The sequence below is a fragment of the Varanus komodoensis genome, unplaced genomic scaffold (assembly GCF_004798865.1).
Source record: "Varanus komodoensis strain SLA01 unplaced genomic scaffold, ASM479886v1 scaffold12, whole genome shotgun sequence".
Taxonomy (NCBI): Eukaryota; Metazoa; Chordata; class Lepidosauria; order Squamata; family Varanidae; genus Varanus; species Varanus komodoensis.
The window spans coordinates 26,178,410-26,203,836 of NW_025335349.1; the positions used below are offsets into that span (position 1 = coordinate 26,178,410).

Here is a 25,427-nt window from a genome sequence, read left to right on the forward strand (position 1 = left end):
TAAAAGTCTCGGTAAAACTAAAAAACAGACTTCTACGGTTGATCTTAGTACACAATGCTGCTGGGAATAAAGAAGGAACAACTTTGGGTTTTATTGTAGCTGTTCATTCTAAGCAGACATACAGAACAAAATCACAAACCATGTTTCATTTCAGCATTGGAGAAGCAAAAAAGTTGCCAGGGCGTCCAAGGCTGGTCGCAGACTTGCTTTTGCTTGCAAATCTAGGGAACAGGAAACAGAAAGACTTAGCATGAAATAGCTCTCACAAAGTACATTCTAGCGTTTGCCTGGTGAATAAACATCCTCCCTCCTTTATATCTGTCATTAGTATTTGCCCATCTCTGCCTCACATTTTCAGTTTTGTAGGCCAGTGATCAACCATTCAGGCTAGGAGTATCTTGGATAGACCTTATTGCAGCCCAAAATATTGGGGATTGGACAGAACTCTCATCTTTACACACATTTGTTTCCCTTTTTCCCCAACAGCGACCCTACCTAGCTAGTGTTTCCAACACTCCTGTGTGTTCAGCAATCAGCAGTAGCCAACTTACATTCACACTGGCCACATTGATGAGGCTGAAGTGTATAGGACTGTGCACCGCAGTTGCCTAGCAACCATAATACATCACCTTTCTCCTCTGTGGCAAAACCGCCTAGAGGCTCTATCTAGAGGCAGAAGCACCCAAGAGCTGCTGTGGCACCCAATAGCATATGTATATACTGTAGCTGCCCCATTGTTGCTAAAAGGGGGTTATGTGACTCCAGCCATGCTAACAAACCATGGGCTGTTAGTATGGCTTGGTTCAGACATGTTCCAAAAACAACCCATCCCATACTCAGCCTGCACTCAGGAGTGTGTTAGTGTGTTGTCTGAACTCAGGCTATGTTTAAAGGGAAAACTAACGCAAAAACTTTACATGTCCCTCAAGAAACACTGCAGCCTTCTGTGTCTAGTGTGAATGGCAGTTCTTCAAGAACCATCCAGTACTGCTGTACTTCTCCTTTGGAGCATGTAACTCTCCGGATGTTAATGAATGATCCACTTTGTTCTATTTTGCCCCACCTTGTCTCATTAGACTTCAAAGCTCCCTCCCTGCGCCCACCTCATCAAACAGTTGGAAACAAATCACACATTTCCTCAGAAATCATGTCTGCTTCCTTCTCACCGGCTGCCTGGACTTGCGACAAGGATGCAGGACTCCAGCAAACGTGGAAGGAAATACTTTGTGCACACTAGACCAGGAAGCAATTGTCCAGCTTACTTTGGTGTAGTTTTGCTGAATGTAGACCTGACCCTCTGAGACAGGGAGCTGCTGGAAGGAGTCTTCACCAGTTGCTGTTCTGGAGTGGTAAGCGGGCCCAACATGCTCACTGTGCAAAAAGGCAACACGGGTGTCACTGCAGGTAGCCTTTGTCACTCACCATATCAAACAGCACCAACATCAGGGACATGATGATGAGTAGCCTCACAGAGCAGAGCAGACCACCTGCATCCTCCAGATCCAATGGATATAGACCACTGAGTGGCATTTCCCACTCTAGTGTGATTGTCAAGTTTATTTTAGTGACAGGGTGACCCTCTTCTTGGTTGGTACAAGGCTGGAGCAAGCACACACTGCAATATTGGAAGTTACTAATGTACTCCAAATGATTGTTGCCACAGACATTTTCTGCCAAACGTTTTCAAATCTTGCAACAAGAAAACTTAAACTTAGGCAGATTCACATAGCATAAGGAGCTGGGCATGAAGATGTGGAATTGCCAGTGGAAATGGAAACTCTCATCAAACCTCCCCTCCCTGTAATGTTTTGTAGTGGAAACACGGTGAAAACATCAGGGTCTGCTCTGCAATGGTCACTATGGGGCAGCAAAAGGCAAAATGGAAGGCTTTTACGCTTCCCTGTTGCTACGTTGCAGGAGAGGGGAGGCAGCTGACAGAGGGGCTCCTATCTTGGCAGCAGCCTCCATGTTCTGTGGCATATCTGCTCCCGTTTGGAAGCATTTTGCTCCTAGAACATGCACTTGGGATCTCAGCTTTAGCACCCAACAGAGGAAGAGGAAGAAAGCAAAGGGGCCGCTAAAAGAAACATGTGAGCAAGAGGTGGCACATGCTCAAGTGCAACAATTGAAACAGCCCTTAAAACCAGCTGCTGGCAGAAAGAGACTGGTGTGCAGAAACAAGGGTTTCTGATGAAGGAGCTGAGTTTCAGCTCATATATTTGTCGTATGCGGGTTATCAGTACAACAGGCACAATTACCTTTCATATCTGGTGTGCAAGGTGTGGAGTAGGCATTTGAGTTCTCAATGATATGTGCCGGCTCAATGTTTTCTTGCTCCACCATCATGAACTGACTCCAGTATTCCACAGGCAGGCTGATCAGCCGCTCCACAACCTGTAGAATCACACTGGGATATGACTAACCCCTCTTTGCAGAATTGCACAGATCAACACCAAGCCACACACTAAAACTGCATGTTCTATCCCAGCTCATTCCCACAGCTGATCTACCTTGGGTTGCCTTTTTGTGTCCTGTAGGAGTGTCATAGGGTCAGGATCTGGCACGGCATGACCAACAATTGTAGGCCCAAAGACCTTGGCCAGGTTGGTAACATCCATTTTGGTATCTGGACTCTGAGCCACTCTAGCCAAGAGAGACAGAGAAATGTGAAGCGGAGCATTTGTGCAAACAGAAATATTTCAAGCAGCAAACTGTCAGTTCTTGGCTATGATGCATTTCTTGGCTATGTGAGGTTCCATTTATGTCTCCCAACACTTCCCCTCCACCTCATACGTTCCTGCGCATGCATGCACACACACACAAGCCTAAGAAATAGAATAATAATATTCTGCCTCAACTTCATCTTTGGGAACACCCAACCCAACCCAACTGAACCTACCTCTGCAGGTGTATCATGAGGAAAGCCAGGGTGTCCCTGTTAGCCTGGGGGAGCTCCGTCAGAGTTTGATACATGGCTGCCACGCTATTGTCCTCATCCACAATTTCTTTAAACAAAAGCACAAAGACACTGCTTTTCTTACTGCTTTTAACATGTCAGCAAGATTCCTACAGCGAAGGGTTGCACTGTTTCTCATCCATCAGTAGAATCTATCTGTTGGGCTCAGTGCCTATAATACAAGTTACCATTATCTAAGATTCTAAGACATCAGGTCAGCAGATCCTTCAGCCTCAATATCAGGAAGAGAAAAGTTAACTTAAATAGGCAACTACTTTGGGATTTCCTGAATGTATATTGTGCCCTGCAGGCATACCTTTGAGGATTTTAAAAAGTAGTTTGCACCAAGTTAAGTATTTTCCGATCTCCTCCACTGTCCAACCCACTATCAGTAATCTGTTTATGATAGAAATGGAGAAGAATCAAACACTAAAATAAGAAAGGGAAAGATTCTTTGAAAAACAGGTACCATTCCTTTGTGTGATACAACATTGTTAGGTACAAAAGAGGTTTGAGTAATTTAATTATGTCTTTACAGTTTTAGTCTTGGGCCTGTACTGTGTCACTGAAAAGACAATACTGAATTTTCAGCCACACAGGTAGAAAGATAATATAAGGGAGAAAGGCTATAGGAGGATAACTTTCTTTATGTCAGCTGGCCAAGGAGTCAGAGTGGCAAGTCACAGGAGTTGCCATTTTGGGGAAATACTGTCATCTACTCCAGAATGTTATTCCATATGCCAAAGTATTCCTTGGAAGATGTCACTCACTGTTAAAAAACTGATTCCAGTTCTGCTAACCTGTTATCAGTATCCAGGGAGCCTAAATTTGTCTACCTCTAAGGCAACAGCAGAGGATCAAATATTGAGGTTTTTTTCCGTATCATACCAGTAATGAAAGACTGAGACCCAGCATTTTATAAAGTTGCAAAAAACTGAAGTTTTGCACTCAACATGTGCTTGTCAGTGGTGACAGTCCTAAATAAGTCTTACCTGCTGCCTCCATAAAGGTCTTGTTTAAACGGAAGGTGAGAAGGGGCTCCTTCAAGTTGCGGAAGAAGTCTTTAAGCAGGCTACATACAGCATGGATATCTTCCACCTTGCTAAGAAGGGGCACAGTTTTCCCTCGAAGGAACTTCTCCTTCAGGTCCTTCACTGTGCGGTCACAGCCAGAAATTCGGTAGAGGCCTGTCTGTTGAAACAACTTACTTTAAAGCATGATCCCCAGGATGTCCATGGAGAAATTCCTCTGGCTACAATGAAGCCCACGTCTTAATGCTTAGGATTATACCCCTCATTATAGCAGAGACACCTTTTGATAGAGTATTTGGTGTCTGCAACTCACAAGCAGAGCCTGCAGGGAAGCAACTGTATAATTGTCTTTGTTCCCAGTAATCCCATAAACAAGTTCACATCTTCCAAGTTCACTCTTACCTCATGCAGCCCTCGCTGCTCAATCTCATTCACACAGTGAACAACAATGGAAGGAATCATTGGAGGAGTCAGAGATACAAAATCCGCAAGGGTTCCCTGAAAAGAAACACATACAGTGGTCTTCCATCTAGACCGAATTTCATACGAGTCTTTTAGAGGACAGCTTGACAATAAACTATCCACAGAGTTGACACTGAAAGGCGCCACATAATTATACTCCAGGAAAATAGGAAGCAAAGAATTGCTTCAACAGAAGGTGCTTAGCCAAGTTCAAGATTCTAACTTTGAACTGTATTATGGACCACAGACAAATATTAAGAAAAAGGAGATTATTAGTTGGGAGGCACAACAAATGCTGTAAGGTATTTGACATGCTCTCTGGCCAGTGTAAAAGGATATGAATGTTAATTGCTGAGTGCCATCAAGTTGTCTCCAACCTATGGCAACCCTATGAACGGAAGCCCTCCAATATGGTCTGTCCATGGCATCCCTGCTTACCTGTTCTAAATGGTTACAAGAAAGCCTACAGACTTTCTGGCACAGAGAAATCATATTCTCCTGCTTCCCTCACTATTTAAAATTGAGATCCAACTGAGAAGTTGTTACCTGCTAGTACCCTAACAAAATGTTAGGCACTGTTAGGTTCTGCTTCTTGTTCTGCTCACCTTTCACTTTACATCTGTGCCAGTACAACCATGCCCTGGGGATAGCCAGCAAGGAGACTCTCTATTTGTTCATGTCTCAAGGATACTAATAGGAAGCATAAAGCAAAAGCATGACAGGTCACTGCCTTTAAACTGCAGTAAAACTGTGTTATTGTTATGGGAAGGCTCCATTAACAGATCTGTCACTTCACAGTTAGCAAAGCAGAAAAGTTCTCATCAGGATGTTGCTGCTCCTTCTGGCACAAGGCGCCTCAATGTATTTTTACAGCAGTGCAACACGTCACATTTCACTCTCTTAAACCTCATTTCCCGTTCTTCAGATGCCATGGAAAAGGATGGAGCTGCAGAATGTGAAAACTATCTCAGAAGCATACCTCTCCGATTCTGACAGGGGTTCCTGCTAAGGTAGGGATGCAGGGCAGGGGGCAGCGATCTCGGCATTCTGGGTGTGTCACAACCCGACAGTCTCTGCACTTCAGGGACATCTTCCCAAACTTGATCCGTTTGCCACATGGAACGCATGACTCAGGTTTAATAACCTGGGGAAAGAGGGGACGTGTATAAGGGAATAGCCTGATCCAGAATAAGGATTAAAATACACTAAGTCCAAATAAGAGTAAGTAGGTATGATCTGTAGCTTATTCATGTTGGGATCTTTATTCCACCAATGAGAAAGGTTCTTCAAACAGCTCTAACCACCAGTAAAATCCCAGATAAGAGCAGTGAAAACAAACTGCAGCAGCTGTGAGCTGGCCAGCCAGCCAGCCAGCCAGCCGTCAGGAACAGAATGGACTTATCCAGCCTCCTGTTCTGGCAGCAGCCACAGGAGATGCTCTGGGCAAGACTTGTGTGGCAGTGTGCTAGGCTACATTGTCCCTCCTGCCTTGGTGCAAGGGCAAGTTCTGTGGGCAAAGATGCATGGGCATGGAAAGTATAAATTTAGTATTGGTTTTCCTTAACCTTGTCTGAACATGCTAGTTTTGACCCTAAAAGGGTTCAGAGCATCTCTCCCTGTATCATCCTGCACAGGAGCTGAGATCTACAATGGAAGCCCTTTCTGTTATATCATCATCTAATGAATTCTGGACTTCTGAAACTCATAATAATGACTTTCTTGGTGGTGAAAATCCAACTATACAATGCTGGAGGGTAGAATGCTGCCAACATTGCTCAGCATTTGGTGCCAGGTCATAGAATCATAGAACAGTAGACCTGGAAGGGACCACGAAAGCCACCTGGTTCAACCCCCTGCTGTTGCAGGACACCACGTTACAGCATCCCACACAGATGGCTGCCCAGTTTCTTTTTGAATGTCTTCAGTGTGGGAGAGTCCACCAACTCTCTAGGCAACTGGTTCCACTGTCGTATTGCTGACAGTGAGGAAGCTTTTCCTGAAGTCCAGCCTGAATCTAGGTTGTCACTACTTGAATTGATTATTCCATGTTCTACACTCTGGCATCAGTGAGAAGAGATCTTGACCTTCCTCTTTGTGACAGCTTTTGAGGTACTTATACAGGTCAAAAAGATCCTTTGTCAAACAACTTTTGATATGATTGTTGCGCCAATTTATTTCAGCAAGATAGCTGAGGGGTAGTGCATAGTTCTTGTTTCAACACACACACACACACGAGAGAGTGGTCACTTGTCATTTGCATTGGTTTTATGTGCTTTGACAGGCAGGATAGAAATTTAAAAACTCAAACTATCTTTAAAGGTTGGCTGCAAATTAAGATGTGAAGTCAATTTGCATATAACAGTTAAGTATCTAAACCAAGAAAACCATAGTTATTTCCTCATTTCTCCAACCTTTCTGCTTACAAGGTATCAAAGAACCTAGTGACTATTATTTATTACATTTCTAAATAAAGGCTGTCATGATTATAACCCCGCCCCCGCCCCGGAAACTCAGAAACCTTTTGGCTAGATTTGATTAAATAACTTGTATGGTAGAATCATAGCGATCGGTATGGCAACAATTTCTTCTAATTAGAAGCATATAACATATTGATGCAGTATTAGGGAACAATGATTCATTTTATGTTTATTATATTGTCTATGTTTATTGTTCTTATTCTTGTATTATATTTGCCAGAATAATACAAATTTTTGAAAAGAAAAAGGAAAACAAAACAGCTTGCTGAGGACTCCCTAAAGTTACCCTCCCAGGCTGGGCTTAATAAGCTATGCCAGGGTTTCATCATACTTTTGCAATCTCAACTTGTAGTAAGGAACAACTGACAAAATGTGTTTGCACAGTGCAAGGAGGGAACCCACACCAGAAGGCATCCTGCGCCATGTGTTTTTAACACCGAAGACAAAAAGAGGCTCAGCTGAAATTCTCAAGAATTCAGGGGCAGAGGAAGAGGTTCACATACAGGAGTCGGCATTTTTTCAGGCATCTGCCTCCCATAAACTCTTTAAAATCTTCTGAATTAGCAATTTCATTTAGGCCTAGAAAATGCTAACCCAGCTAGCATTAGCAAGCCCAGCCCGCAACATAGAGGAATTTGGACAGGTTCATCACGGCCTGCTCACTCACCGTTTTTGATACAAATTCATGGAGTTTGATCCCAGCGCTCCCTGGAGTGCTTAATCCGTCTGTTTCAGATCTGCTTCCCAGCTTTCTGCTTCCCAAGCTTGAGTCACTGTTCCAAGGCTGTAGAATGCCTTGGGTAGAAAAAAGACAGTCATTTCATAGATTTGATATAAGATTCAAACTGGCAGTAGGCACACCCAATTTAAACTAGTGAATATACAATTTCTCACTTAAGTTACAACTCTTAATGCAACTTGAAAGGTGAGTTTGGGAATATCCAATTTTGTCTCTTTTCCCATTTTAGTATTAAAATAATGAAGGGATGACTTTTGGGAAAAAAATGAAAGGGTTACTGTTATATCCTTTTCCCAGCACAGAAGCTCAGACTTCAGAGAGAGGGATATTTGGCAGTCAGCTTTCAGTGTACCTCCCTAATCCTTATTAGAGTAGAAATAGAAACATATGTGTGGGATGGATTTAAGCAGAACAGATAAAATATTCCAGGAGTGTGTCTTCCCCCTTTTCTCTTATAAAATAAAAGAGGGCAAGAGACTGAAAATGAGTAAAACTATGTGGTATAAGGGAAGAAAAAGAAAAGTCTGCTCCTAGCTAAGTCATAATCAATTTCAAACACAATTCAGATGCATGTTGCCATTTTCAATCACCAAGAACTTCCTCTGAAGTGCAAAATCACAGAAAATAACGCTCATTTGTATCAGCATCTGTACAGCTACAGACAAATATTGCTTAAAGGCTGTGGTTATAAGGAAGTCACAGTAGTTTAAGTTTGAAGCTTAAGTAATAATCTGCAAGCACACACTTACCTGCCTTTCTGCGGTTTCCAACGTAGCAAGGTATAGTTTCAATGGTGGAGATTGCTTCAATAGGGCCTCCATCATTAGGTACCATGAGGGTTGTTTTTGCAACTATCGATTCATTTCCCTAAAATGAAGGATCAAAGAGATTAGCAGCTGCAGATGAAATGAAGGTGCTCTCTCTTGCTGAACATATGCAACCTGCAATCCATTTGAAATGAACACAGCCTCGAGTACCAAGAACCTACTCAACATGTCGTGAAGCACAAATCCTGGCTTCAAACTGAGGGCATCCTTGGTGAACCTGAGAAGAAAGTGGCTGGAATGTAGCAGGATGCTTGGTATTCACATATTACCTTCCAACCAGACTACTGAAATGAAAAGATGTGTAGGCAAATAGTCCTCCTTGACAAGCAACTGCCCTCAGACTCAACTTTTACCACTTACAGGATTGTCCAAGACCAGAATATGTAAGTCATTCACAAAATGTGCATAGAAAACATGGACCAACCTAAAGGTCAGGAAGTACACAATATTGTGCTATGTTGATGTGAAGCAGTTATGGGTAGTGTCTTGATGGAGGACCACTATGCCCTCCACACCACACTCCCTGAACTTTTCTGGAAGAAAAATTGGGTGTATTACAATAAATAATAATTTAAGTTGTCAAGGAATCACTGCAGTATGGGATACATGATAAAGGCATTCAAATTATGCAGGATTCAGAGAAAGTAGAGGAAAGTAGAGGAGGCTTCGGCAAGGGGCGGCATAGAAATGTTTTAATAAATAAATAAATACATTTTTGTCCCTGTCCCATAATACTAGAACCTAGGGCATCTCATGAAGCTAATTGGTGAAAGTTCAGGAGAGATAAAAGGAAGTACTTCTTAACTTATAGTTAAACTATGGAATTCACTGCCACAGTAGTGACAATGGCCACCAGTCTGAATGGCTCTAAGGAGGGATTGGACAGATTCACGAGGGAGGAGGCTATCAGTGGCTACTAGCTTTTCTGACTATTGGTCACCTCCTTTATTAGGGATGGCATCCCTGCATACAGCAGTAGCTGAGGAGCTTGAGCAGCTAGAAGTTTTACACCCATCCTGCTTGAGGGATCCTGTGGGCAGCTGGTTTGCCACCATTTGTACAGACTAGATAGATTTTGGTCTGAACCAGCATGGATTTTCTCATGTAGTTATGATAGTTGAACTTCAACAGGATCCTTTATGGAAGACTCGCTCCATGAGTTCCTGAGATGTTCACACATAACTTGCCACATCCTCTAAAAAGGAACAGAAATGCTAATTGAGCTAGATTCCCATCATAGAATGGATACATCTGCACCAAGATTAAATTTCCCATATGATCATGGCAAACAGCATTAGCACAGCTCACAGCTTGGGTATGTGGAAGCAGTCATCTATGCCTTTCTTTTTGTAAATACTGACATGTTGATCAACCCTAAGTAATAAAAAGGATAAGTTCCTAACCTCAACCCCACCCACCCAATGACACATGATCTCTAAAATGTAAGAAAGGTCTGTCAAAAATGAATATAATTTTAGCAAAAGCACATACTTGGTCTGCAGTAGAGCCAATGGAACGCGTTTTCTTTAAAGGACCAGGTGGGCCTTCTATAAACTGTCTGGATGAGCGCTGTAAAAAAATATTTGTAGGATGTGTTTTAAGTCAGAACATTATGGAATTATTGGAAAAAGTCAAGTAAATTCTGAGTGCTCAGATGCTAAATGCTATCTCATTTTCGTATCTACAAGGGATGTGATATTCTTGAATAATCTAGTAAGCATTTGTAGTGCAACCTTTTTCAAAGGCATTCTTTCTTGTTCCTTGCATGCCTTACCTAGTAACCAGATGAAAGTGGGAAAAAGGTGGGAGCAGACAGAGAAAAAAAATACCTCTAAACTTAGAATCTCCCCTTGTATCTTTTTTGTAATATGTGAAACAGAATTTAAAATTTCAACTGTACTATTAGCTATAAGCAAAACTAAGTGCAAATTATAACTTCCATCTCAGACATCATAAAGCTGACTTGTCAGAACTGCCCTGTTCAGTTTCAAGGCCTAGTACAAAGAACTGAACATTTGAACCCTATTCCAGATTTGAAACAAGCAATTTAGGTGGAACACACCTTGAAATTTAAGTGACTTTAAATCAGCCTTCCACATCCTTGTGCTTTGGACGTTTGGACTGCAACACCCAGAATTCCCACTCAACGGCCCTATTGCATGGGAATTCTGGGAGTTGTGGTTCAAATGCCTCTGAAGGCCACCAGGTTGGCGGTACAATGTAACACCACCATGAAAGGTAGTACAATGTAGTACAATGCTACTTGTCCTACTGGCATATGGGGTTACAAGTTTTTTACTGGAAGATCTCCAACTGAAGAAAGAATCAGCATCTGTGCTCCAGAGGTGGGGCTGTCACCACCAGCAGCTACTTGAGGGAAATAAGACCAAGGCCTTGGGCAGCAGCTGTGGAGTGGTGCAAAAGGGCATTGCCCATTCAGTGACGCTTCAGGACTGCTGTGGGGCAGTGTGAGGCGAGTCTCATAGCAGCTGCAATGGATTAGTTTAGAAATGTAGCAGCTGGTTTGTTTTTACTGTTTCTATCTTAGCCATTTTAATTATGTGTCTGGGTAACTTTGGTACGCAAAGGGTAGGGGGAGGTGTTGTGGGATCAACAAGTCAGCTGAGAAGAATAGAGGTTAGATATCTCACAGCTATCCCCTATTCTTGTTTTTCCCCCTGCTGGAGGATTCCTGGCAGCCGTACCAGCCTGCCCTTGGATCTTGTGCTGCTGAATGCCAGGTCAAGCCCAGAATAAGACCTCCCTCATCCATGACTTGTTGTGGATGAGGGGGCTGACCTGCTTTGAATCACTGAGACCTGGGTGGATGAGCTGGGAGGGGCTACTCTTTCTTGACTGTGCCCTCCTGGCACTTGACACAGCACCAACATTAACTCGAAGGCTGGGGAGAGGGATAGCCACAATCTAGAGGAATATAATCTCCCTTTCCAGGCTTCCAGTTCAGTTGAGTGTAGGCCTTGGGTGTCTGTACTTTGTGTTGGACACCTGAGACAGACAAGAGAGCTTCAGCTTTTAGTTATTTCATTAAAATGAAATAAATAAATAAATAAATAAATAAATAAGACAATGAATGCACATTTTAAAGTGTACATGCTCAAGTGGTGTGCAAAATATTTGCTAGTTTGATCATTTACAGCTAGTGGCCACTTGATACCACAATGACCCATATGAAATGCACTGCAATATACATAAAGGAATTCAAAAATACCTGAAACCACCACTTCACATAAGACCATGCAAGTTAGTAAAGGGGGGAAACATACATACCCTTTTCTCTCTTTTCTTCAATCTGCGAGTCTTTACCAATGTGGAATCCCAATCCTGGAGAAGAGAAAATCATTTGATAAGCATCATGCAAAGAGCAAATATGAATTTGATTTTTGTACATTTTTATCATCCATCTATATTACTAAAGTATCAATCTTTCAACCTGCTAGGCTATATAAAGTGGCATTTGGGAGCAGAAAAATTAATACTAAAATACAACCAAATTGAGAACAATTCACATGATTAACACGTCTCCTAACATGGGATCTTACTTCCACATCATTCTAAGATAGCATATGAAGTGAAGTCAGATCAGAGTTACATTACCAGTGATTCATCGGTCTTGTCAAAACTGATGTCGGATAAATTTGAACCAGATTCATCTATTGTTGACAGTCTGAAAATAAAAATGGTTAAAAATCACACATATGCACATAACATTCAGTTTCAGATTCTGCCTTCATTAGATCTTTATGATGATTAGTCCAGTTACTTAGCTTTTGAATTCAAGCAGAACCTACTAAAAAGAATGGGAAAGCAAATGCATAAGACTGTATGCATTCTATCCTAGTGTACTTTTGCTCTATGAACAAGAGATGTGATACTTGGCGTAGAAATTGGAATGCAGGCATTTCACTTTTACAAGCAATGAGTGTATAAACAGCCAAAATTAAGCACTTTAACCCCCCTAGTTTCTACAGGAAACCACTGAGCATGTTTCAAACAATCTCTTAAGAACCAACAGGACATAGAATTAATTAACAATGTATGTATTTCCAATGGCATGTCTTTTCTTCCTTTCATTCCCCATATCTTTGCTACAACTGGTTTCTTGTGAGAGACTGTAAGACATAAAAAAACACATACTGGTATAAGCCAGTCTTTCCCAGTTTAGACTACAAATCCCATCATCCCCACCCAATGGGGCCATACTGGCAGGGGATTGTGAGAACTGTAGGCAAAACACATCTGGAGGCCACCAGGCTGGGAAACACTGGTTCAATCTATTCTATTCTCAAGATTTTGGGTTATTTTGGTATAGCACATGTGTGCATGCAACTAGACATATGTAGGACTACACATATCCTGTTCGTAAGGGAAACAAGTTCAAAAACCTGAATCACAGAGAGAGAGTTAATTTAATCAGACATGTGCTTTCTGGCTGTAGGATGGATCAGGGAGCTTCTTGCACAAAGCATAACTATATTTGCCTTTCTTGCACTAGGTATTTCTGCTTTCTGTAGCAAGTACCAACATTCAACATTTCTTTTCCCAGTTCCCTTAAACATCATTTGGGTCCACATAATAAGGGCTGTTCATCATTCCATTAAAGGGCAGCTCTTCTAAGAGTCTCTATGTATTCAAAGAGCTTGTTTACAAAAATATTGCTGTTGATTCCTGTTGCAAGGATCAGGCCACAATCCAGCTCTCTTGTGCTCTCTGGCCTTCTTTCCATACTCAGCTTTGGCTAGAAAGCAAGGGGGGCTGAGATCGTTTGTGAGCACTTAGGAATGCTAGCAGCTTCTTTGTGCGAAGTACACAGAGCCTGCAAGTCACATGTGCAGAGGCAGAACCACTTGAATTTGCTTCCTGCCAGATGCCCATGCAAATACTCAGCACAAGGCAGACTTAGGGGAGAGAGGCTGGAGTCCAGGGAGATGAGCTGAGGAAATCCAACAGATTCTCACACCCAAACCGTATTCCTCACACATCTCTACTTCTGATACAAGGCCTATCTAGCTGCAACTCAGTGCAGCATTGTGAGTGTGAGCATGTAATGTTATATTCTGTGCAATGCATAAATACTGATTGAAGCACTCTTCAAATTAGTGTCTTTCTCAGTTATCCCTTCCAGTTCCTAAGTGTTAAACTTGTTTGATTTCTGAGGCACAGAGCAGAAACCTCTGCATAATACTATAAAAGAAACCCTCCAGGGGTTTACTAAAGCTGGATTCAGTTCAAATAACCCTTTGTCAGACAAAAAAGTACATACTACACTTTGGATCAAGTTTGCTGAAAAATATATTCCTGAACCAGCATTCTTCCCTTTAAAGATGTTACTGATGTAGAAACACAGTTACTGCCATTCAGGTTAGTGCTGCTACAGAGGATAATTACTTTTTTCAACAGGCAATAGGGCTCTAAGTATAATTGAAGTACATGAAAATTGTTCTAGACAAAGGGACACAGTTTTACACTTCTCTTTCTTACAGCCATACTGAGCACTTCTTAGAGCTCTGATATTGTGAAAATTAGCATCTAAGTAATCTAGTAATACTGGGCGTTCTGCATACTGAGTGCCAGAGCTTTTAGATTGCCAACTCACCATGAACTATAAGGGAACATCTGGCAACCCATGCCACATGATTCTTGAAAGCTTTCAATAACAATTATATTTTAGATGCAATTAATATAGGACCACACTAAAATAGTGTTAGGGTGGCAACTTACCTCCAGTGAATATGAATCTGGATATTTACATTTTGACTCTGAACAAGACTTATCAAAAATATTGGAAAAATATTCTCTAGCCACTGAAAGAAAAGCAAGTAGGCAATCTACTACCTTTGCAACCCAAGCTGTTAAAGATATACCCCTACATCAAGGTATTATCCGACAAATTTACCTTTTGTTCCCCCCAATGGAAGTTTGAGGCCTGTTTAGGAAAGCCAATGCAGACTTCTGTTCTTCACTCAGTTGAATACTGCCTGATGAATCACACATGAGAAGCTCTCTGATCAACTGGATCTGTCGCTCCTACAAGTTCAAAAACATCAAAAGTAGTCTTGCTTTACATTTATGACAGACAACCCATAATATACAAAGTCTTCTGAAGAAAACTGCTACATGACTGGCATATCAATATTTATAGAGGGATGCACACCAGTCTTGTAAGTGAAAGTATCAGCTTAGTTTAAAGTAGCAGAAAAAAGTTTGAGATGGAACTCCTTGCTAGCCAATGTAAAAAGATAAGGTGCTCCAAATGTATTTATTTGCACCACAGAGCAATTGGTTGGCATCTTACCTATTTTACCTATTTGCTGTTATGGCAAATTACAATAGTTTCCATCATATGACCTTGGAAAAAATAATTGGAATGGTGGAGGGGAATTAAACTTTTTTTTTTTAATTGGACCTTCATCAAATGGCCAAAAATGAACAATGCAGAAAGAGGCTGAGAAGATTACTTTTTGTTACAAGAAGACTGATTTAAGCTTGACTTGCAGCAAAGTAGGACTTTCCACAATTTCTCAGCTTTGCATTAAAGCCCAGTGACAGACAGCAACCAAGGAAAGAGAGCAGTATAGAAGAGAAACAGGACAGTGGACAGTTGGATGAATTTGGACTGTACCTCAAGAGAATGAATTGTAAAGAAGATAAAACCTCCCTATCCTAACTTATCAGGCAAGAGGTCACTCAGCTACGATGATGCATGGTTCAGATCACTTTGGGAACTTTGAAGAGAACATCAGTTCACGTCATACTTGTTTCCCTGCCTTCGATTCATAATACCAGCCTGTTAAGCTTGTCAAGCACAGGACATTTTGGAGGGCATTCATTCACAGGGTCGCCGTAAGTTGGAGACAATATGACACCACCTAATAACTAAATAACAGCAGCTATGTGTTAGAGTAACCCATCCCAAGGCAGACTCAAAAGTAATGTCTTAATAGCACTGAAGAAGCCTTTGCCTCAAATCTCCTTCAGCAGAAGCAAAGGAATTGGTTTTCCACCTGTCAAAAGAAAGCCAACAGTCACTGGGGACTGTCTGATCATGCCAAGCAGGCTTATTTCTGACAGTGGGGGTGGTGGGAAGGAGCAGCATTAGTTATTCCTAGTTCTGCAAAATACTGTCTTTTAGAATGAATAAGATGCTTAAGACCAGGTGCGTCTATATTGCTTTCTAGCCTTTTCTTCCACAAAATGTTTTCTAAACAGTATGCATCAGGAAGCCTTTTATAGAAACACGAGAGATGTAAAACATTTGGGCATTCTGAAGACACAAGATTTTTTTTAATCCTCTCTACATAACTTTCCCAGTGTAGTTTTTATTTCTATACCTTTTTCAAAATACTTAATTTAATGTATATTTTACCAATGGACATTTAGGGATCCTCTAAGTCATGCTTAGTTTCCCAACACATGACTAGAGCCATTGTTTCATATTTTGTGTACATTCTTGATAGTTTGGGTTGTGTTCTATAGAGTCTTGTTTGTGGCTTGTTCCAGTTAGATGTTATAGTAGTCAATGTTCTAACACCCACAGGAGAGAAAGAATGTAGATTTCCTCACCACTGTCACAACCCCCCATGGAGAGTGCCTGTTATCTTACCTATATTTTCTTCAAACATAAACAAAACCTTTGAGGCTTGAGTCTATGGAACTCACCACCAGTTTTTAATAATTTCCCCATGTACATTAGTGGTGAATGCTTTCACAGCTATAAACTAACCTACCTATTGAGAACATGGTTTAGAAGAAAAGTCTGAACTCAGAATTTTATCCTGTGGTTACAATCCTATGTACATATGCCCAACAATAAGGCCAGTGTGACTAACTTAGGAATAAACATGCGTAAGATTGTGTTATAAGCACTGGCCCATATTTCTGCTTCCAGTCTGAGTACTGGAGGTCATAACATAGCATGAATAATGGTGGAGAGAGAGAGGGAAGGCATCATTCATTATAGGAGATACTAGATAGGTACATGATCAGTGCTCATAGTGATCAACTAATCACATCCCTCTGAACTGCAATGAGCTTAGCAGCTGAGACAAAAAGCACATTTTCAGTGCTGAAGTATGTTGTTTATGAGTCCTAGAAAAATGCAATCTTAGAAGCAGAAGAGGGCAGCATTGAAGGCCATGCTGATGGAAGGGAGTTCAGAGAAGCCCTTGTGTCCTTATTTGAAACCCAGCGCTCTACTTTGTTAAGAAAAGCTGAAGCAAATTTATGCGTACCAGTTTTTCACATTCTGCTTCAGCTCTCTGCCTTCGTTTGATCTCCACATCCACTTGGTTTCGCGCATGTTTCAGCTTCACATCCAGGGCACTACGCTCAGTTTCTGTTTTCATCAGAAGGTCTTTGTACCTGGCCACCTCATGATCCATTTTCTGCCACTTTCTCCTGAATTCTTCAAAGTTCTTGGCCAGCTGGATAAATTCTGGGAAGAACACATTGTAATCCACTGATGTTGGGTTACCTCCCTAATGACCTTCAGCATTTCCTTCTTAAATATGTTTTCAGGACAAATGTACAATTGAGAAATGTTGGCCAACCTAGTTATGGTTGGTTCAGAAGGAAAACCTAGCCTTAAGCATTTATCCTATGAGCACTTGCCCCATTTAAGTCCAGCTGGGACTTAATTTGAGTAAACATGCATTGTTTATTCTATGAGCTAGTATCCCCCATTATCCAGATCAAGGCTTTCTGTTAGGCTACTCAGTCTGATATCATATTAATGATATGATATGTTAGAGGACAAGCATGGGATTAAATCAATTTAAATAAAATATGAACTTGCTGACAACTGTCACACCCAAGAATGAACCAACATCTATAATTAACTTGAGAACAGATTATTTTAGTGATTATTTTAGTCACAGATTAGCACACCAGAAGACATTCAAAAGCAAAAATTACATGGAACTGCTGTAATATGCTTCAGTAGATGCAGATTAGTATTACAGATGTCTGGGTCAGCAATTCTATTCAGCTAGATAATTATACAAATATTGATTTAAAAAGAAAAAGCCAATTTCCTTTAGCTTCTTAACACTGCCCTAAGGGGAATATAAATGTTCCACCCTGCAAAGCTACATTTACAGGAGATTGGACAAACCTGCCTCCAGCCAGTGTTCTCCACCACCCTCATTATGTATGGATGCCCTTACTCTGATTCTGCACAGACGTGTTTTGGGCTCTTGGAGACCCACAGGAGTGCCTGGCAATGTAATATCATGTCCCTGAGGCAATAGATGGAATAAAGTAACTACTGGAACCTTAATGTTTTAGCCACATGTGCTGCACTGTTGCCTAGAAACCACACTGCACAAACCTGGCTAGCTGGTATGCAGATTGGTTTTCTACAGAAGACATCCACCCCAATAATCAAGCTTCCAGAATCAGTGAACACATGGTGACTGGGTAATATAAGGAATTTGAACAAGCTCACCCTCACCAAGCCCTTGAATTACAGAGCAGGAAGAGGCCTTCAAATATGATACAAGGGCTTTTTATCCTTCACATTAGTCATGTGCATGAAGTCTAACAAAGGGTGACAACTTACGGAGTTCATTGCCTTCATTCAGAATTTCTGCTTGGCGCATGAGTTGGTCAAAAAGATTCCGAATATTCAGCACTGTAGTCTCCATTGCTATGCTAAGAAACTGAAATAATTCAAAGATTAGACACAACAATTCCTGCCAGCAAGATTAAGTCTAAAACTCAGGAATAAACACAACATTGCAGATATTGCTGTTGGCAGGCAAACGGATAGCTGAATAACACACCTTTTGTATTACTTTACAGATTCAATATATAGAATGTAAAAAGATTTGGGTGGCACAAAAAGACATCAGTATCTCCAGCCATATCTTAGCAAAGACAGACAACTTGCAATATGTTTTATTTATTCAGCAGCATCAGTGGATAAAGTGCTTTATTTCTTTATATATTACATTTTTATACAGCCCAATGGCTAAAGCTCTCTGAGCAGTTCACAAAATTTAAAGCTAGTGAGAGATGAATGTGAGCAGATGCTGAGAGACACACTTAAACTGTGATACAGATGGCAATTAGGTTTCAAAAGTTAAGAAAAAGGCCTTGGAAAAATATGCATTGAGTGCAGAGTTCTGAAGAAAAGGCAATTTATTCCACAGAATAGATGAATTTTAAATAATGGATTTCTTTCAAGTCAGCTTTAAAAAATGAAACATTATACCGAATATCTCAGGTTTAAAACAAAATCTGAATACAGTCCTGTTGGAAGTCTATCTTAGTATCTCATAACTGAATTCATAACACTTGAAGAACCACATTAGAAAAGCAGACTTTCATTTGACATAAAAGTCTACAGCAGGGATCTTCAATTTTTTCCACCAGGGGGCCAGCTGAAAGCTGCTGGTGCTGGGCAGGGGCTGGAAAGGGGGTGTTGGCGGTGTGCGTGAGCCGGCGAGGGGGTGGGCTGTGTGGGTGCGCGCACTGAGGCGGGGGCGAGGTGCATGGTGAGGTGAGGTGAGGCGAGGGCAGGCACGCGCCATGAGATGGGTGCAGGAGGCAGCGGCTTGCTTGCTTGGAAATCGTTTTCTCCGAGCAAGCAAACCGCTGCCTCCCTGCGCACAGGGCAAGGTGGGCAGCGGCACACGTGTGGTGGGTCCAAATGGGCATTGCGGGCCGGATAAATGGGCATGGCGGGCCAGATCCGGCCCCTGGGCCGTAGTTTGAGGACCCATGGTCTAGGGCATGGGGAAAATATCCGACTTGATGTTTAGCATTATACATTACAACAGCCTATGCATGTTATTATGGAAAGTATTTACTAGTACTACTAAGCTTCTGAATCATCCTTTCTTGGTAAGTAACAGTTGGCTTGCCCTACAGAAAAAGAGCAAATGGGCCAGAGGCAGATTGGAGCCATCTCCCTCTTTTGGACCACTGTGAGAACACAAGTAGGGAGGTGCAGGAAAGCCAACATGGTCAGTGGAGGAATGTTTCCTTCTGTACTAGGTAGTATCAAGAGCCAGTGAACACAGGGGCACTGGGAAATACATGTGGCAGGGAAGTAGCCTAGAAGGGGCTTCAGAAGGATTATGTACAGGATATTTTGGTAGTATATTATTCATATTGGCAGAAAACAAAAGAAAAGACCAAAAATCAGATGGACTGAACCAAAAAAGAATGCCAGTCTTGAACTCAGAAGAGCCGAGGAGCTGTTGTGGGCAGGACTTTTGGAGGGCTTTCATTCATCAGCTGCCATAGGTCAAAGATGACTTGACAGCACATAACACCAATATACAACAGGAAGGCAGTTTAGAAGAGGCAGATGATAAAATAAACAAAGGGTTGAATGGATTAAGACCAGGGACAAAAGGAGCAGGAGCTCAGGGAAGACATATAGTATATGAAAAGTGGGTGAGAAACAACGCAAGTTTCCTGATCAGATCAGGATGCCCATCTTAACTGTTCTTGTCAGTTTCAGGATGTCTGCAACCTCATTATGGCAGGGCTTTGGCTCATTTGGTCCTAAAAGTGGCAACATGGCTCTGGCCAAGCACCTGGTTGGTGGTCCCTGTCTTACTTGGTTAAGAACTGATCGTTCTAGGAAAGGAAGGATTAGAGACTTAACACCTTGCACTTCTGGAGACAGCAGAGTCAAAGGCCTCTGAGGGGGTTCTTCCAAAAGAAGTTTGTTTGTATTTTGGGCTTTCTATCTAGACCAGGGGTCAGCAACCTGCGGCTCTGGAGCCGCATGTGGCTCTTTCATCCCTCTGCTGTGGCTCCATCGCTCAAAATATGCATCACAACCACCAATGTGCAACACCCGCTGGCACGCGATTTATTGAGCTTTTGGACCCCCGGTAGGCCAACCATGGATAAATCCAAGAAAAGAAAAGTTTCAGAAGAAAACAGAACATTTAATGATACGTGGGCAGATTCATTTGCTTTCACTGCTGACGAGACTGGTTTACCAATATGCTTAATATGTAGTGAAAAATTGGCGAATAACAAAAAGTCGAATGTTGCAAGACATTTCCAGAATAAACACACAGCCTTTGCTGAAAAATATCCGGATGGAGATGAGAGAAAAAAAGCCATTTCAGAACTGATGCAGAAGGTTGATCTGAGCAAAAATCATAATTTAAGTTTGACTTTTTATTTCATAAATACAAGGAGGACTCAAATAGACATGGAGTATTTTATCTGAAAGTAATCTTCAACCCAGCGTCTTTTTTTTTCTTTTTGGAGTTCAAAATATTTTTGTTGCATGCAGAAATAAAAAATTGTTTTCCCTGTAGCAGTTCACTGATTTCATAAATGCAACACACTATAGTTTTTTATACATAGCATAAAGGTAAAAAACTATATATGCAGTGTTATCTTCATTTTAGATGTCAAAAGGGTTTTGTGGCTCCCAGTGTTTTATTTTCTGTGGGAAACAGGTCCAAATGGCTCTTTGAGTGTTTAAGGTTGCCGACCCCTGATCTAGGCAGAAGCTAACCCCTTTCTACCTCCACTACTCCCTCACTGACTGAAATCAACATGTTTTAACCATATAAACAACTGGCTAGCAAATAAAAAATAAGAGGAAACAATAGATTGGGAAGAGTAGACATAAATCAACTTGGGTTTTTCTTTTCATTGATTGAAATTACTCTGATTCATATTGTTTTATATGGGAAAAAAGGGAAAATCGATTACTAATTGCTGGTGGGTTTGTGGATATGTTATAAGATGCATTATTATTTACTTGCGCCCCATGTTAAAGCTTTTTTGTAATAACCAAGTATTATTAAGTCAAAAATATAAAAATGATAGCATAATAATTACTGACTTTTTGTGTAATTTCCTGCACTTAGCACTGTATGTAATTTTTGTGTAAGGTCCCCTGGTATCTTTCTTTTTCATGTTACTTTTTCTTTATCTATAAAAATAAATAGATGGAAAAAAATTACTCTGATTTAAATCAAACCTAAAATTAGCATAACATTCAATCCATAATATAAAAGCTGTATTTTTGGAACACTATTGGACTAAGGGTTAAATTTTTATTTCAGCAAGCTACTGCTCCTATTGAAAGTGTCTTTAGAAAACCATGACAGGGTCAGCATATTTCCCAAGCAAAAAGAACCAGTGACATCATAGTAGTGATTAAAGAAGAAACTGCTATTTCAGCAGTGCTGAAATTGCTTCTTCAATCCACATAGCTGCTGAAAATGTGTATGGGAATTGTGGGTAATAAATTACCAGCAAGTAGAGGCTGATGCTTTACAATGTACCACATTCTTGGCATCTATTGCGGACAACACATCACCTTTGCAGCTAGAAGGCCACAGAAAAACATTTCAAGTGCATTATACAAAAAAGTATTCTGAGCAAGTGCACTTTAGCATTAATTCTACATTGAAAATTATGAATGCTGAAAAAGCTGCATGGTATGAGACTTCCCTTGGAAGTTCTGCCCATTTTTCTCTTCCTGCTTATTCCACCTTCCTTTTCATTAGCAACAATAATCATGAAGAAGAAAATCATTCCTGGTGTTCGCTACATATGCGGTAGTCTACTGTGGAATAGCAGAAGAAAAAGTTGTGATTTCTGACAAGCAGCTCTAATTGAATAAAAAAAGGGCCAGTAATGAACAGTGGTTAAAAGCATTGACAAATTGGAAGATCTCAATCTCAGACAAGAATCTTGCACAGTGATCTTGAGTCAATCACCATATCTCCCCACATAACCAAACCTACAGGATTGTTGTGATGAGCAAAGAAAGCTGGGAACTATGTGTGGCATTCTAAGCGCCTTGGAGGAAGGACAAGCTACATTATAAAGAAATTAGAGCACATCCCATGCTTAGACAGGAAATATCCTACAATTCTCAGCACACCTCAGTTAGCAATGGTGGCAGGGGAAGGTTGGCTGTTGCAGGACTTTCTTCTGTTCAAACATGTATGGGATTGCATTGTTAAAATACAAGTGGCATTTTCAGGAATTTTAGAACAAGCTACTGAAGTTTACCTTCATAAGTAGAAACTTTTGTCTACGCTTGTAAAAAATCTGCTCAAGAAGTGATTTTTCAGAGTAACAATAGACCCAAACCATTGGCTTTGTACCAAAATGCAAACAATTATATGTATCTTTACTAAAAATATGGTCGTACAAAGAGACATAGTATATTCATTAATGCTTTAATGTAAGAAAACATCAGTGGAAACAATTGCTCTGCTCATGGGGGGATTTCTCTGGAAGAACAGCAGTTAGCCACTCCAGACGGAGACATCCATCCTCCGCTGCACTGACTATGAGAAAGCTATCAATAATACTCCACCCCCGGCCCCTTGGGAGCAGACCTGAGGGGGATGAAGCTGCATAATCTACAATCGGAATCTAGATGGTAGAAGACTCAAGGGTTGTCCCAATTATAAAATGTGCTCCTGCCATAAATGTTGGCCTGAGCTCTGTGGAGGGCAGGGTTAGAGATGAGAAAAATGGGGGGCCTCAGGCTGAAATGAAGAACTACCTTCACACCACAAGTTCTGCACCTTTGCCAGCAACTGTCCTGCTTTGACTGAAGCAGACTCTGAGTGAAGGGACGATCCAGTAGCAACATAACAAAACTGCAAATGTTCAAGCACAAGGGTTTCAGCCTGTTGGAGGTGTCACGTTAAAGCAGGAGTGGTCAAAAGATAACGGGCAAAGGTCAAACTGAGTTAGGCAGTCAGAAATATTATAGGCTGCAGAAGCCAGCTCAAGTAGGGTTCCCAGGGCTCAGGTGCTTCAGGTGTCAGCCACAGGGCAAGGTCTGGGAGACAAGGTAGAAGATATGGTGCTGAAAGAATACGGTCATTTTCAGCTTTGGCCAGACAGACACTGAAGGCTTTCTGCCCAGAACTAGCTGAGTTGCACCAGGGCTCAGCTGTAGGTCAGTAGAGCTTTCCAGCCAGAGTGCTACTCACAAGGAGTTGCTTTCTCCTAAGGAGCCCTTCTTTGCAAGCCAGCCCTCTTCCACCTTGATGCAACACTGTTCCTGGGGGCCAGGGGGCTGTTCTTCCATGGCCTCAGAGGCAGAGTCCCCAACTGACCGGGAGACACCTGCAGTCATATCCCCGGTCTGCTCAGGCTCCTCTGGCTTGATGACAGTGGCTGTCCGCAGTCTCTTGGTTTTTGGGAGCAACAGCTCTTCTGAGGAGGAGGATTCCTCCAGTGGGGGTATAACAACTAAGGCCTGTTTCACAAACTACAATTTTCTACAGTATGGCCAGGGAGCAAATTTTGTAAGCTGAAGGGACCACACAGCTTCCTGGCAGCGATGTACATGAGCCAGTAGGCTATACTTTACCCACCATGTTTGCAGAAATGACTGATGGGAAACTGTACACATGTGAGTTCTTGCACTGCTTTCTTCAGGGAGCTTAGCACGTATGAACCAGGCCCAAACCTCCTACACCTATTGAAGTGGGGGTAAGTTCTGTTTGCTATTTAAAATTACAGTCAGTCATGGATAACAGCTTGTTTCAACCTCTTGAACAATCAGGAGAGGTAAGTACTTCCAGTAGGCAACTGACAGCAATGGCATCCACTTTATCAAAAATCTTAACTATCTATATCTTAACAATTTATAGCAGGAACTGAAATATAGGTACAAGAGGGAAGGCAGGAAACAAGCTGCTTTCATCTCTGCAGGAAGAGTGGCTCTTTGAATGACTGTTTCCTCTCTATCCCTCTCAAACAGAATGACACAATTACATTTTTCATGATAAATGAATGCTACCAATCTCTAGTCACACAGTATCATGCAATAAGAAAAGCATAAGCTATAATTTCTGTCTATATGTTAAATTTAGATACATTACCAAACCATTAGGCAAGAAATAATATTGCCCAGGTGTTAGAAGTCTGTTTCAAATCCCTCAATAAACCTTGATCCTACCTTCTTTAACTCGCCATATTGTCTGGGGTACTGAGAATTACATCCCAGCACATCTGGAGGGTACCAGGGCACCACCTTAAATCTTCAACTTCCACATTTTTCCCCTGTACAAAACCAGCAGTTGCTTTTCACCAACTAACTCATTCCTTTCTCTCCTCTACTACTGCTGCCTCAGAAGTCATCACAGTTCAAGTCCCTCAATATACTTTAATCCTAAGTCATTAACAGTTCTCCAAATCTTCAGGCAAGGGTAACTACCTCTTTTTATATCATAGCAAGTCTGCTTCTGGGAATGGAATATTGATGGTAAGAGGCAGACTAAGAGAAACTAGATTTGGCCTTTCCTCACCCTCCAGCTACACATCTGCATCAATGAGAACTGACTGTGTACCTTTTTACATCACAGCACAGAAAGACCAAGCTGTTCCAAGTATAACAGGAAAATGATTTTGTCAAGAAGGAAAATACCTTTGCTCTAGGCTCTTATACAGCTAATAGCGAAAGATGTTCTGCTAATGAGCGTTGATGACTAAAGAGGTTTGCTAAAATGAACATCAATGGTATTTGATGTCTCCTCGTTATTGCATTCACTGCACTGGCTTAGATGAGGACTACAGAGAAATAGTAGCAATTGGACAGAATCTGGGAATTTGGAAATGTTGCTCTGGAGTAAATGAAAATTGTTTTGACATCCAAACTAGCTAGGTGCATATATTCTTCCCCATGCTTAACTTATACATTTAAGTACAAGCAGACAATGTAAAAAAATGTGCTGTTTTGATATTCTGCTCACAAGGACTCTGTAAAAGGTTGCCAGGAACTTCTTGCTATTTGTGGAAGTGAGAAGCTCAGAACACTTCTCTTTCTCCCTGTTCTTCAAAGCATAGGCAGCTTGGAGTTTTCAAAATGTATGAAACTTTAAAGCAAGTATTACAAACAGTACAGCCCTATACAGTGTAATATATAGTACATATTTATATACAGAAGTAAGCCTCATCAAA

At 41.3% G+C, this 25,427-nt stretch overlaps 1 protein-coding gene across 1 annotated transcript in view; it reads right to left on the bottom strand.

Annotated features, from left to right (window-relative positions):
• Positions 1-58: 58 nt before the first annotated feature.
• RACGAP1 (Rac GTPase activating protein 1) overlaps positions 59-25,427 on the bottom strand; it is a 30,508-nt gene continuing 5,139 nt past the window's right edge. The window contains exons 2-17 of the mRNA XM_044422112.1: positions 18,070-18,169; positions 16,742-16,944; positions 14,407-14,537; positions 12,108-12,177; positions 11,781-11,834; positions 9,984-10,061; positions 8,415-8,532; positions 7,594-7,721; positions 5,429-5,593; positions 4,390-4,485; positions 3,949-4,147; positions 2,900-3,005; positions 2,511-2,643; positions 2,259-2,394; positions 1,263-1,371; positions 59-221 (exon numbers count right to left, since the gene is read on the bottom strand). Coding sequence (XP_044278047.1) covers positions 146-221; positions 1,263-1,371; positions 2,259-2,394; positions 2,511-2,643; positions 2,900-3,005; positions 3,949-4,147; positions 4,390-4,485; positions 5,429-5,593; positions 7,594-7,721; positions 8,415-8,532; positions 9,984-10,061; positions 11,781-11,834; positions 12,108-12,177; positions 14,407-14,537; positions 16,742-16,944; positions 18,070-18,154 — 1,887 coding nt within the window. The 5' untranslated portion in view covers positions 18,155-18,169 and the 3' untranslated portion in view covers positions 59-145. The remainder of the gene's footprint in view (positions 222-1,262; positions 1,372-2,258; positions 2,395-2,510; positions 2,644-2,899; positions 3,006-3,948; positions 4,148-4,389; positions 4,486-5,428; positions 5,594-7,593; positions 7,722-8,414; positions 8,533-9,983; positions 10,062-11,780; positions 11,835-12,107; positions 12,178-14,406; positions 14,538-16,741; positions 16,945-18,069; positions 18,170-25,427) is intronic.